General features: G+C 41.9%; 1 protein-coding gene across 2 annotated transcripts in view; it reads right to left on the reverse strand.

Annotated features, from left to right (window-relative positions):
* The window catches only part of TTBK1 (tau tubulin kinase 1), a 107,615-nt gene that overhangs the window by 79,839 nt on the left and 12,556 nt on the right, over positions 1–15,220 (reverse strand). For both annotated transcript variants that reach the window (XM_033055862.1, XM_033055863.1), the window contains exons 2-3: positions 11,811–11,969; positions 3,629–3,776 (exon numbers count right to left, since the gene is read on the reverse strand). In XM_033055862.1, the coding sequence (XP_032911753.1) occupies positions 3,629–3,776; positions 11,811–11,918 (256 nt within the window). In that variant the 5' untranslated portion in view covers positions 11,919–11,969. The remainder of the gene's footprint in view (positions 1–3,628; positions 3,777–11,810; positions 11,970–15,220) is intronic.

The following is a 15,220-nucleotide window of genomic DNA, read 5'->3' on the forward strand; positions in this document are numbered from 1 at the left end:
AGGTTGAAACACAGAAAACCCAGCCAAAGCCTTTCTTGCTCTCTGGATATGCAAGTTACTCATTCACTTAGCCATACAGATCTTATTTCCATTTAGTTTTTAATGTATGTGATCCAAAGGCTTGACTACACAGCAAAACACTGGCAGGTACAACTAAACCAGCAACATTCTCTGCTGCAGACAATCTGCAGGAAGTGTTTTGCCAGTGCAGCTTAAGTTTGGTTTCAAAATGCTTTACTGCAAAGTAGAAAATTCCAATATGTTAAAATTGTGTGCAAATGGTACTTAAAGTACTTACATTAGTGATTAAGGTAATAAAATGAGGGCTTGGCACACAAATAGTATTCTGACAGTGAACCTGTATTCATGCACAAGTTCACGGTGCAGATGTGCCAAAACTATCCCTGAAACAGTTTCTGAATTTGCTATTGGTAAGATTTTCAACCCTAGTAGTGTAATTCTCTAGTAGCTTCTCTAGGAACAACAAGATAATGTAAGGCTAAGAGTGCTTCACAAGGATTAAAATACAAAGCTATCTTGTGGTGCTCTGATTAGAATTGGGCCAATAGAGTAGCACCAGACAGAATGCCCTGAGCCCTGCAAATCCAGCCTGAACAAGGAAATATTCTGTGAGATCAGAAGGTTTTGATTTTGACTAATAAACAGTATGGAAGGCAAGAAAAAGACACAAATGTTGCTAAAAACTTCTTGGGTAGAGATGCAACAACAGGACAACTGAGAGCTTCAGCCCATCACAGGAACAAGAAACTCCATAAACTGACTTCTCAAATGTGTTTCACCATAAAAGGGCACCATTGCTGGTGCTTCACACACTCAAGACAGTGAACAGACTTGGAAGTTTGGTCAGAAGACGATTTATGATCCCTGCAAGTAATGATGCAAATTAGAAAGAACTTTTCCTTTGGGAAACATATTAATATCTAAACAGCTGTAGAAAATGCACTATACATCGAGATTCAAATCAAGTATGAGCAGAACAAAATGACTCTACAGAGCAGGTGAGAGATGCTGATGTGGCAGTGATACTGATACACAGCCAAGCTGAAGGATCTCAGAACCATTTGTGTTGGAAGGGACATCTTGAGATCATCAGTCCATGCCCCTGTTCAAGCAGAGACAGCTAGAGCAGGTTGTCCATGGTCACACCCAGCTGGGTTTTCAGCATCTCCAATGACAGCAGCATCTCCCTGGGTAACCTGCTCCAGCACATGGCCACCCTCACAGCAGAAAACCACACATGGGGTTTATTAGAAGGTACAGTGACTCTCTAGAAGGGTCATTACCTGTTTGGTTCCCCAGCTGTTCTGTGTGGATTGCTAGTGCAGGAGGACATTGTGAGGGACCTGCATGCAGCTACGTTCCCTTTGTGGCTATTCCACAAACTCTCCCAGAAAGCCTAACTGTAGGCAATAGCCTGCAGTCCACACCAAGCAGGAGCTGCTGCACTCTAAAGCCAGGGTGTACCCAAACCAGGTCTGCAGAGTGGGCCAACCTTCTGTGCCCCGAACTCTGCCAAACTCTAGCAACTTGTAAGATTCTGATCACAAGCTCTGGAAAGAGCAGCAGCTCATTCATTAGTCCTTTAAGATTGGTGTGACGCCTAAATAGAAAACAATAAAGCTGCACTATTTAAGAAGGACTGCAATTTCCATATCTACCAGAAAAGTACAGAGGAATTTTAGACAACATTGTTCTCTTGCTTTTCATCTGGAAATCCATGAAGTGACTGTACCACCTATGGTAATACCAAAAACTTACTCCACTCACCAACTGTTGGAGAAAGGCAGCACCTCCCTTTCTGAAATGTTTCTCACCTCTTTGCAACACTCACAGTGAAAACATACACAACACGTGATTCCCCATGCTCTCAACCCAATTTCTTATTTTAACTTTATCATTTATTTCAGTAAAGCATTTGGGGACTAACCTTCAACCAAAAAAAGCTAAATTCCTCACAGAACAGCTTGATTTGTAAAAAAATGGCTGAAGTAATTTGTCATTCTTATGTGCAGGATAGTTGATGCACAGTCAATTCTGCTTCTTCTATCTTTTTTGTCCCTTCCCTGAGTATTTACTAACTGCTTTGCCAAGGGGCTTTTCCTAGTTCCACATACCAGCACACCCTCTCCCCAGTTACCAGCATCATCCTGTACACAAATGTGGGTGCTTTTTCAAGCATTTGGTATTACTAACAATCTTCCAGAAATAAACACAAGTATTAGTCAACACCTTGCATATTTTCTGATGCTAGTTTTGGTTTAGTGATTTCAGGTCATGCTTTTCAAGAATTCCCTGCCCTGGATGCAGCACCCATTAACACTGGCCAGCATGACAGCATTGTCTTGTGGTACTCTAAAATCCATCATTCTGCACAGTCATACCCTCACTCCATTCAGAGTAGTTTCAAGTGTACAATCAAACAAAAACATCTCAACAATACTCTCATTGCAGTGTGTTCACACCTCAGACACCCACTCTGCTGCTCTCTGGAAGCTTGTGTATCCAGGCCTTCCACAGACCAACAAGAGTCCTCATAATGACCTGGGCTGATTTCTTCTTTACACAGCTCAGCTGCACGTATTACAATAACCCGAAGTATTCAAAAGAGGCCTTATCAGCCCTCCTCTTGGGAGAGCTGAAATGTGGAAAACGATTTGACCTTCAAAAATAATTCACTGGCTTTTACCTAGAGGCGATCTGTCATGAACATTGAGTAACTCGTTTCACAAGGCTTGCAACATTCTCACCCTCAAATTTAATCACCTCTCTCGAGATTTTGTACAAAGGCAAAGGAATAGACTTAGAGGGCCACAACATAATCTCTGATGCATGGGCCCTGGTGATAAGGATCCTACTCACTGTTCCAGTGGGTGTTTCCTCAGCCCAAGTGGGAATCCTACAGAAAGGAACATCCCTTCAAATTTATATTATAACAATAAACTGTACCTGGCAATAGCTGGCTTTGCCTTAGAAAGGAAATCTATGCACAGTGCCCTTCAGCCAACAGCAGTTCTCAGTTCCTCAAAGGCAGGTTTAGAAATTCCTTGTTTACATCCCTCCATAGCAATCTTTTCAATAGAACCCCCCCGTCCCTCAGCCAGGAACAGCTCCCGTGCACCCTCATTAAAAATAGGCACATCACACTTTGCCACCAGGACAGTGAGGTACATGAAAAATTAGCTAATAGTCAGTTTCCCTATACTTCCTGTTGTCTACTTTTTGCACTACTCTACTAGTCAACCATTTTACTTGGAGACTCTGTCATATTTCAGTGCTCCAGGTCCTCTGGGAGGCAACCTCATTTCTTAGTCAAACATTGCTTTCTCTATTCCTTATTTTCTAATCAGTATCACTAGATTGCACAGACCAGTGGACCAAGAGTTCAGCCTAAGTCTGATCATTGTCCTTATATCCTGGTAGACAAAATGGTCCCAGATGCTGGATCTCACTTGAGTTGCAAAATACAACAACTTTCTGAGCTGGGTGACTTAATGTGGCATCCCATATAAATGGAAGCTGAAAAGTCTAAAAACCATTTGCAGTTCTGGATTCTAATTGTTAACATGCACAGTGACTTGCAGCACTTCCAAAGGGTTTTCTACCTTACCTTGCAGCTTTTTCAGGACAGCCACTTCCATCTTGAGAACTTGCTTGGGCTGCTGAGCTGATTCCACCTTCAAGGCCACATTCTCACGGGTCAGCAAATCCATCGCCTCATAGATCTCCCCAAAGCCACCTCCACCGATCTTCTTCAGCTGGAAAAGTACAAAGAGGTTTGGTACAATGTATACAAGAGGGAACATCAAGCTGGCTCTCACTAAGCCAGCTCCTCGACTGCGTAGGGAGAACAAGCTTAGCTACCAATCTGTGCTGTGCCTGAATTCCTTTACTGCACAGCTTGGCCAAAGTCCAGCTACCCACTTGACTGTGCTATGTATAAATTCTGTGCTCTAACAACCAAGAACAAGGCTAGCAAGCAATGACAGGTGATACTTTTAAAAGCAAATGATAATGCTTATTGCCTCCATGATGTTCTTGCCAAAAATCAAGGAAAGACTCTTCAAGGAGATAGCAGAACCGCTGTCCAGACCATGGTAGATGCAAATTGTCATTCCCCTCCAACAAATACACATCTCTGCAATAAAGCATAACCATGGTAGCTGGAACTAATCTTTCAAGAAATAAGTTAAATGAAGTTTACATCTCATTCAATAGATTAAATAAACAGAACAAAACATCCACTGAAATCTTTTACAAGATGCTTTACCTGCTGTGGTAGTAAAGTTACTTCAGTGTCACATTTCAAAGAACTGCCAACAGCATTACCTCAAAACAGTTGTGCACAACCCACCAGTTCAACTCCCATTCTTTCTCCGTCTCCTTATCTCTTTAGTTATGCTTTTTGTGTCTCTGAGCAAAATTAAAAGAGTGTTTCACAATAGGAATCCACGACTTCAGCTGACATAAAGCTAAAGATGTCTAAGTTTCAGCATATTTGATATGTACCTTCTAGAGATAGATTGCTTGTTCTAGAGTAAGTCAGAGATTCAGAGAGCAAATCAGGATCCTCTGCCTTTCCTGGAAGGTGATTCCCTGATCCTCCTTCTGCTGAGACTTGACAGCATATGTGCATAGAGTTACATATAACCATGTATAATAGAGACTCCTCATGTGTTGTAAGAGTCAATGTCTATGCCAGGAAAATAATTTTATCTTTGTTTCTCTTAGATATATTTAAAACCTACTGTGCTGCCCAGGAGGAAATTCAGTGTTGTGGGTTGGCGAGGTTTAGAAATTTTTCCCATTATTATGTTAAGCTAGCCGGGATGGCTCTCCTATTAGCCGTTAAGAGCTGGAGACAAAGGAAGGACTGAAGCAACCTGATGGCTCCATTAGGGAAAGGTGGAGCCTTGCTTTCTTTTTTCGGCAAGTAAGAGGACACTGGGGGTAGGAGAACTCTTACAGCTCCACGGTCGAACTGGAGGAGAGAGGTTCCTTTTCTCCTGTTGGGATCAGGCTTCTTGGATTTGGACTGCTAAAGCTTCCTGCTTCCTCTGAACAACTGGGACGCCCACGGTGAGCAGAATTCCTTCCTCACCTTTTCTTCCACCTGGGGCGATGAGGCCACCTCGCCCCCCTGCCCCTGCAGCAGCCGCGACTGAGAAGCCGCCTGCCCTGCTCCATTGGAGAGCCATCGGTGACTGAAAAAAGGGACTGGGACTGAATTCCGTTCTGTTCTGTCACTGTTTTTTTTCTTTCATATAGCTGATGCTGTTTTTGTTTGCCTTATAAATATATCAGTAAAGAACTGTTATTCCCAACCTATACCTTTTTTGTGCCTGAGAGTTCCTGAATTTCTTTTTCCTGGTAATACTGTCCCTTTAAACCGGGACATTCAGGTTTACAGCAGAGATAGATCAGGGCTCCCTTGATCTGCCTAGCACTTGTTCATTGAACCAAGCTGCAGCCCTTGCCTTCAGCATTTTGTGTTCCCTCTGTTAACAACCGCCCTAGAAGTCCTGAGTGCCACTTCTTTCCAACAGCAGCAGTAACACTCAGAGAGAAAAAGAAGTTTCAGTCAGATAGACAAACATGGATCTTACACAATGTTTAATGAGGTTTAGATGACACTTCAATCTCTTCTGTACCACCAAAGGCCTGTCCTATGCATCTGTCCAGTTTGTTAAACAAAGGGTCCTACCTACCAAGGGCAGGGGTTTTTCCTCCCAAAGGTGACCCAAATAATTTGCTTTTCTAGCTCCCAGGTCAAGAAAAACAGTTCCACATGAAGAAGGAAGTGTTTTCCATACTAACAGCTTGACAGCTAGCCTTGTCTCTGAAGCTATTACTAGATAACCCTTTCAAAGTTGCTGTCCGGAGCAACTTCTTGTTATTTTTTCCTCATGACCTTCCACAGGGCTAAACAGGCATATTCACACAGTAAACAGCCAGTAACTAGGTCACCACAGATTATTCATAAATTATTACAGTGCAGCCCTACTTCCACTTGGAAATTCACACTAAGTGAGCTGGCTATTAAAAACCCTTCTTTCAAAAGCATGCTACATTCAACATAGCAACAACATGTCAGCTAACACCTCAAGATTCAGTACATGACATCCTTTTTGGTCTGATATATTGATGAGAAGGGGAAAGGGACAGTAAAGGCTACAGAAGGCAAAAAGATAAACTGGGATGTGGAGGGACTTTGAGGGAGATTGAAAAACCCTCAGGAAGAAAATGGGTAAGATAGCAAGCAAAAGTCAACAATGAAAAATACAACACAGCATAGCTGAGATGGGGAAAAATACAGGTTACCCAAATGTCTCACTTTGTAGATTAATTCAAGAAATAGATCTGGGGAGAAATATTGCTGAGTCAGCACAGACACACATAAATGATCCTGTTCCATTCATTGGCCCTAACAGGAACAGTTCTGATGGTCCAACACAGTTGTGAAAATGCAAAGGTATCACAATACAAACGGAACAACACAGTGATATGACTAGGATAGGATCTGTAGGAAGGTACACTCACATATGATGCACTGTATTGAACACCTCATTCTAGAAGCTCTCAGTGAATTAGGGTTCATTCATTTTAGGAGTAAAAGAGTGATCAGGAGCCTGGAAAAACTAAGGACAGGCTAGGACTGCTACCTCAGAAAAAGCAAAGGAATGTACACATCAGAGAAGCAAGTTCAGGAAAAAAAGTACAATATTGAGACTGCACACCTGGCAAAACAGCCAAACTGAAGGACACAAAGATCTACAGAGAAACAAATGGGAAAGCACAGGAGATCAAGATAAAAGCTTCTGCTGAATCAAAACCTGATTTTATACACACATTCCAGCCAATGGAAGGCTGTCAAAGCTGCCTTTGCATCCTTGCATCCTTGCTCATGCTCCTGCTCCTATGGAAATTGTTCTCTGGCACACTTTTCCCAGCACACCAGATGGTACCATCTATTCAACATCACCACTAGTACTGCCATACTTCTTGATTTTTCGGCAACATCCAGAAGCCATCAACAGCATTTCCTTTGCTTTGTTCCAGAGCAAGTTGTTCTAAGTCAAGATCTTGGCTGAGGTCAGGGGCTTATGACACATCCATTGCCTCACTGTCTGGGTGGTCCATGGGAGTTTACTTTCTAAGGAGAACTCAGGACAGCCTGTGCTGGACACAAAGGAGAGATGGGCACACAGCACTCAAAAAACCCCAAACCAGTAATGGAACTGCAAACACTAAGTCAAGGAAGAGAATGAAACATCTAACTAGAATCACCTAAGTGGTAATCAAGAGTCATCATCAGCCCATGTGAACTCTCACTGCCTTGGGGATATTCTCTTCCAGTCCTGTTTCCTACCTTCTACAGCCCACTTACTGTCATGACTGGGACACAGGCTGCCAACACCAACAGGATTCATTCCACCTAACTGCATGAGCCCCTGTGTGAGCTGGGTGTCCAGGTGTCTATTCCAGGCTGTGGAATCAATTGAATGGCTCATCTGATCAAACAGGTAGGTATTTGGACTTGGACACAGACAATCAGGAGTTACACAGGACACAGATGGTTCCCTTTGAAGTCTCCTTTAAATACTCTGAAATATTTTGGATTTATCCTGAAAAAGACTCTTGTCTTTTGGAAGCACAATCTTTCAAAGCCTACTAAAATAACCCAAAACAACAACAGCAACACACAGCCCTCTCACTAAGCAAAAATCAGTACTTTCAGACACAGTTCAAAAAACCAAGGCAACAAACAACCCCAGCCAAAAATAGGCTTGAATACAAATTTAATCTTTTATTCTAGAAGCATATACAACACCACTGCTCTAAACTGTCTGCCTTTCCAAGGATATTATATAAAGACTAGACCTTCCCAGGATAACATTCCAGAATCAAGGAAGGAATGGTTTAGTGTCAGGATTGTGACAATGCAAAGGAATGTGTGCTCTAAGTCCAGGGCAAAGGACCAAATGAAAAGCCAGCAACCTTTAGTGAACTCAGCCAGGGTCAAAGCTGTCATCCACAGGCTTCAAAGATTTGACAAGGTCAAACAGTGACCACTGTGGCTGTCTTCTAGGTGCACTTGGATAGCCAAGTCTGCAACTACTGCTCAGCTCAGCTGAGCTCAGCTCAATGGGCTACTTGATCCAGAAATTACCACTAGGCCTCATCTGATTAACTAACACCTGAGGAAGAGTGTTTTTGTTCATCAGACTCTCCAGAATTCACTCCACTTGCTGAAGAGGACTGGATCTGATCTCAAGGGAAATGATCTCATGTAAAACAGGCATGAACTGAGAAGCCAATCGAGAACTCAGCTAGCCACATTCTAAATCATCTGAAGACCTGTCACAGCCCACTTAAAGCAATTCAGAGTGAGACCAAAACAGGCCCTAAGCTTGACAAAGAACTTTCCCTGTCCCAGGTTCCCTCTTGGAATCATAAACAGCCATTCTAAACAAGACAAGGTAAAGAATCCATGAAAGTCTTGTGGGGTTTCCAGCAAGGTTTCCAAAATAAACAGGAGAGCTTCAGATCAAGAATCTCAGAAACCTGAAAGGAAACAAAACATGGATTGCACCTAGCAAGAGAACATACACATGTACACAAGTCATTGCTCGTGTTCAAAGCTTAGTGCAGGAGCTGCCAACTCTGTCTTGCTAATAAGTGTCAGTTGTGAATCCCCAGTAAAAGTCATTTATGTGAAATAAAGAGATACATCAAAATTCAGCTTTAACATCCATACCTAGTTCAAAGCAAGTACAAGTTACGTTTGACTTTGTTTCCTCCCCTGAACAAAACTGTTCACATCATTCAGAGCACACGTGGATCAAGACCCTCTGGAGACTCAGCAAAAGTCATGTGGTTCCAGTACTGTCTAGATTTCATCTAGTCAAAGCATCAAAAATATCTGCAAGTAAAGAAAACTAAAAAAAAAAAATACTTCTAAATCTACAAGTTTTGATAAAAACCATAAGCACGCCCTGTCCATGTCTTTTTTCATAAATAAGAACAAAGTATTACCGCTGTCAGACAGCCAAACTTTACTGACTTCAAGTGACAGGAAAATGAACTACCAACAGGCTAACTGCAGAGAACTAGCATCTTCATTTGTCAAAGCTTTGTCAGCCAGCAGAAAGGAGGAAAGGAGGAAAAGAATTCAAGGAATACATTACACCAATCTAAAATTAGAAATCAGCTCAATAATGGAAGTATGCCAGCACTAAGAGCTACAAGGTTCAAGCAGATGCCCAGCCAGAGACACTGGGAGGACAAATTACACAAAAGACCTTCTGGCAGTTGCACCCCAGCATCACATAAATATGCCACACACCTGCTTGAGCAGGATCCATCACCCACAGCAAAGATTGGAGCATACAGCTGGCACATTCTGGGTTAGAGTCAGAAAGATCTGTGATGAAAAGGAAAAAATGCTGCTCCTGATGTTACAGCTGTATGTTCACTTTAAAGTACAGTCCCTTTTCCCTCAGTCACTTGATCCTACATCATCCATTTCCTTGGGCCACCAGAAGTATTTTAATAGTTGTTCCAAATTACTCCAAGCCCTCCAAAGTTCGTGTTTCTGACTGGTCCCACACCAACTTACAGCAAGGGGAAGGCAATGAAGGTTTGCCTAAAAGGAAAGGGTCTGCACTTCATACTTTTTTTGGGGGGGTGGAGGGGATGGCTGTTTGATGAAGGTTCACAGTGCACAAGTCAGTTGGTCAAATTCCCAGCTCTGCTCAGAACTGGGAAAAAGGATTTCTCATTGCTATTTACAGCCTTTAGCAAGTCATGTCATTTCTCAGAGACTTCAAGTGGGGCAATGACCTCACTGCAGTATTTAAGGCTACTGTGAGACATTATAAAACATAAAAGGTTATTCCTCTAATTAGAGGTAGTTGTTGTTGTCAATACAGCTGCATATTTCTATCTTCTCTAAGGCAGAGTTAGTGGGTAGAGCTTCTAGTGGGCCCCAGCCACAGATTTATGCAACGATGAAGCATCGAATCCCACGTTTAGTGCCTCTACCAGCTTTAAAATTGGTTTGAAATGTTCCATGTGAGCATCACTGAGCAAATTTTAGAATTTATTTGGAGTTTTTGGTGCTTGTTAAGAGTTCTGCTGTTGCCAAGAATGAAGTTACTTTGTTTAGACTTCGTTACAAAAATACTCCCATCATTTAGCACTCCTGTCTACTGAGCAGAAACTCCAAGATTGATTAATAGGGAATGGTACAAGCTAAAGTTAGCCAAGGTAAAGGAGAACAGAGAATCCCAGAAATGTTTGGGTTGGAAAAGACCTCTGGAGATCACCTAGTCCAACCCCTCGGCCATGATAGGGTCACCTAGAGCTGGTGACACAAGAACCCATCCATGTGGGTTTGGAATGTCTCCAGAGAAGGAAACTCCACAGGCTCCCTGGGCAGCCTGTTCCAACCCTCTGCCACCCTCAATGTAAATGAGTTCTTCCCCCTGTTAAGGAGGAATGAGTATTAGCAACCATGCACCTGAAGCAAAGGCATCAGGAGAGCGCTGAAATACAGCTTGGCAAAGAACACGCACCAAATTTCAGGCTCTGGGGAAATTTCCGTTTGTGCAGGGAGAGGCAGATAAAAGCTGCAACCATTATTTTCTGAGACACTGGTAAGCAAAAGGCATGTTTCAAGTCCTGTATGTCAATTAACCTGCCCATGGATCATCCCTCCAAGTACATGTGCTCCAGACCAGAGCTGCAGGAGCAGAGCAAAGCTTTCCTTCAGCTGTGACAGAAAGGTTTAGGAGGAGCAAAGGGGTTGTCTCCATTTTGGTGTCTAATCACAGAGAAAACTGAGCTTCTCCATCTGCTCTCAAGAAGCCAGGAGAATGAAGAAGAATTTGAATTGCTTAAATATAAAGAAAAGTGAAGGCTGTAGAGAAAGCTGGAACAAAGTGAAGAGAGACAGGCAATGGGGAGCAACAAGAACAGGGCTGGGTCTAACGAAAGGATAATGTTTTGTCTGAAGTGGACTATTGAAAAATAACCTATTCCCACAGTCTGGAACTGAAGTGAATTCAGAGTTCAAAGCTTCTTTAGCCCTCTTCTCTCCACACTCCACTGCAAAACTCACAGGGCCACTGTACCACAGCCAGTCAGCATAAAGAACAACTCAGCTCTACTTACTGCAAATCACTTGTAGTTCAAACTAGGGAGGCTTCTGCTGGGAGTTTAATGATTCAGAGAGTGCTGGTAATCCCAATTCAAAATTGAGACAATGGTATACATGAGATTTAAATTTTTTTTCAGCATTTTAAAAGCAAAGCCTGTCCAGCTTGCACAACGGATAAGAACTAAAACACTTAACATATGGTGATATAATTTTAAGAAGTAGTCTAATAAATTTGCACAGAAGTTGAACCAGTTGTTTAATCATGGACTTTGACTCTTGAAGTAGCTGACATTCCAACACAAAACATTTGGTGTTACATTATTTTATTGTAATGCAATTTATTTATGGTCATGTCTGTAGTATTCTTTGCCACAGTAATTTGAAATCTAAGTTTCCTACTAAAACATCAGTCAATCTGCTTCAACAGCTCAATCCTACATAAAAATCCTTGGCAGTTTTAATCTTCTGAAAATACCACTCTAATCCCTTCTTCCTGCAGTATCTTGCTAACATGTCAAACCCTACCACTCCAGTGTTGCTTGCCAGAGGCCAGGATTAAGTAGGGAAGTTGCTGTGCTACTGCAGGAGGAGGGGGAGGTCTGTTTGGGCCATCAAAGCCAGAGCTACTCACCACTTTCCAGCGATCTTTGACCACGTAGTTGGTCGGGAGAATGTCGACCTGCTCCCCTCCACCACTCATGTTTGGTTCGTCCTTGATGACTGCTGCTAGGCACTGCATTTGCCAGCCAGAGAGTATTTCAGTATCTCCCAGTTTAAATGAGCCATTTATCTGGGGGGGAAAAAAAGGGGCAGGGGGAATAAATGATAAACTTATTACAGGTCACAGTATAAGTACATGCTGCATTTCTAAAGATCTTGCTTATGACTAAATCAGAACCAGCCTCTTAGGAAAGAGGGCAAACTCGCCCTGCAAACACCTGAGCTCACTCCATGCATAACCTGGCAGACAAAACCCTGATCCAAGTCAGCAGCACCAACTAAAGGGGGACAATCACCAGCTACACCATGCAGGAGAGTCCAGGGCTTTTGGTCTTGACAATGCAATGAGAATCCAATACCAAAATGTTGCAAGTGCTCCTATTGTTACCAAGTGAAGAAGTCTTGCTTTAGCAGAGCAGCTCCTACCTCAGCAGTTTTTATGGCTCACATTGGATGTCATCCAACACAAATCAGAAAGGTTTGCCAGGTATTGCATTCAATAATCCTAAAAGGTCTGAACAGGGTAGGAGGACTGTACAGGGCCAGGGTTACAGGCACATCAGTGTAATGAACAGCCAAGCAGAGCAGATGGGCAATGTCAGAAAAGGCTTCAGCCAGGTATAAGTTACTCCTTATACCCTACACACAGTGCTAAAGATGACCAAATTAAAATAGAGAGAGATAACGTGCCCCTTTTTCCTGCCTTTATATGCAGCTCCAGATAGTCTATGTTGATATTAATTTTAAGGGCTTTTTGTTATAAATCTTCTGCAAAAATTACTTTCAGAAACACATTAACTCGGCTTTCCTAGAAGAAAATGAATGAAAGAGGCCTAATAAAAGATCTTGCTCAGATATTTTACTGGCTTTAGAAGTAGGCTGGATCTTTTACTAAGCATGGATCTTGGCAATTCTGCTGTCATTCCCAAAAAATATGAATATTTTCCTTTCTAAAAATGAGTGTTACTGTAGCAGTCTGGTTGCAGATTTAGATTAACAACATAAATACCAAATTTTAAGAAAGTACTGGAGCCCAACCATCACATTTCTTCAGATCCACAAAAAAGGGAAAAAAGTTACCAGTTAATTATGAGCTCAAGCAGAGAAAAGAACTCATTCCCTAGCAATAAAAGGACTGAGAGGGAAGGCTATGAAGTGGCCAGCCTGTAGTGTGCACAAGGAAGCAGCAGACAGAAGTATGTCAAAAGTGCAAGACAAAGGATGATCAAACAAAACATGAACAAAAGATCTCAGAGATCTTATAAAAATCTTCACAAAAGAAGATTTCATTCCAGATATAGAAGACAACTACATAAAAAAAAAAAGAGCAGCAGACTAACTCAGCAAGAGGGCTGCTAAGAAATGTTCAATCCAACATCTGCTGAAGGACAGTCAAAATGATAGAAGAGAAATAAGAAAAAAAAAAAGGGTATTAAAGAGATTCAGAAAAAAGGTGCTGCAAAATGTTCCAAATTCTCACTGAAAGAGACCTGCATCTGTATGGGGTAGCTGTGCTTTCAACCATCAGGTACTGAAGTGAGAAACTGGTAAGAGAAACTACCTGCTGTGTTTGGTAGCACAACATTTGTGCTTCTTGTAATGAGCAAATGGAATGCCATTCCCAAGTTCCTTTATGCTCACCAGCACACCTGAACTGGCCATCCCTAAGCTACCAGTGAGTGCTGAGCACATAACCTCCCTGCACATCACCTCAGAAGGCACAGGACAGAGAACCCCTGCAAAAATCTCCCTTAATGCTGGCTTTTCTCCTGGTATTTAAAGAAAAGTTAGTTAATTATAGACTGCTCCAAACTTCTAGTATTACAAACATTGACAGAGAAATAAGTATCCCCTCCCTACTCTTGAAGGTCTCTTCACTTTACCACTTCAACCCTTTAGTGACACATGTGCATACAAAGGTTTCAGTCTGGTGACTGTGGTGGAAAGTAATCCCAAGGAATAATTTTGGAGTAGAACATGAAAGTCAATGAGCACTCAAAGCCAGGCAAGGTACAGTCACTTTCCCTGATGCACTACTCCACTTTCTGTTATCAAAATTTTAATACATGTGTACAAAGATATGATGTCTTTTACTTAAAGGAATCTGGCTTTGAAATAGAATAAAATCCTCCTGGGTAATACCATGAACAGCAGCCATTTGGCAATATGGAATTACAGAACTAAGTTTACAGATATGCTGTGGTATCGCCAGAGTAATGCAGCCAAAGCAAATGCCAATTTAATTATAGCCTGAAACAAATTCCAAGCTCTTTTAGGTCACAGTAGCAGCACAAATCCAAACTTTATTCCCGAGGTAGTACAAATACTGCAGAAACATACTCAGGTCTATGGGCCAAAGATTACCCACATCCATAGCAAGACATAATACATTAACGTAAAAACCAGGAGGATCACATGGGGCAAAAGAAGGGATGTAGGTACCTTTGTGCAGAAACCATCAGCACAGAAGAGGCATGAGATGGTCAGTGGGAGAGGGGTAAGGCAGTACCATTGCTCCCCAGTACACAGCAGAGAGCATCATTTCTGCATGTTAAATGTTAATTACCCAAGCATCTTAAACCCAGACACCACTGTCCTTATCTTAAAAATGCATTGAATATAAAAAGACATAATTTAAAGTACAGTGGCTGTGAAAACAAGAACTTTCAGTTTGTCTTTTCCTGTATGAAATGGACAGGATGTCAAGAAATTCTCGTACCCCTGTCCCATGAAGTCATGCAAGGGAGTTGAGCAAGCCTAAGATAATCTAAAACGGTCTTCCTGGAAATAGCAAGTGAAGCACAAAGGAAAGCAGCTGAAGTGACCAAATTCCCTCTTGGCCCATCTCAGCATGAAGAAATGTGAAATCAGCTCTTCCATACTGATACATCCTTCAGCCAACCATATAAACTTTACAAACATACAAACTTTATATCTTTATAAGTTTAATCTTGGCATTTATAATAAAAGAAATGCAAAAAACCTCATGTTCACCAGTTCACTGAAAGTGGCAAAAGCAGTCTGAGGAGTAATTTTCTATGCCTTTCCAGCTTTTATTCTCTATCCTAGATATACATTCCTGGCCAACTTAGGTCAGGATACTGGCCTAGATGGACCTGTGGTATGACTCAGAATGGCCCAACTTGTGTTTTGGTGAGGTACTTTCAGTAGAAGGACTGTATGCTTAACATACATGCCTTCTTTAGCTCTTCAGGGTGGTCAGAGAACATAAAATAAACAATTAGTGGAAAAAATCTCATAAACATAGCCCAACTACCTATCTTACAAGATTCTCCTTCATGCAAGCAAAGTTTTAAACAG

The sequence above is a fragment of the Catharus ustulatus genome, chromosome 3, assembly GCF_009819885.2.
Source record: "Catharus ustulatus isolate bCatUst1 chromosome 3, bCatUst1.pri.v2, whole genome shotgun sequence".
In the NCBI taxonomy this organism is placed as follows: Eukaryota; Metazoa; Chordata; class Aves; order Passeriformes; family Turdidae; genus Catharus; species Catharus ustulatus.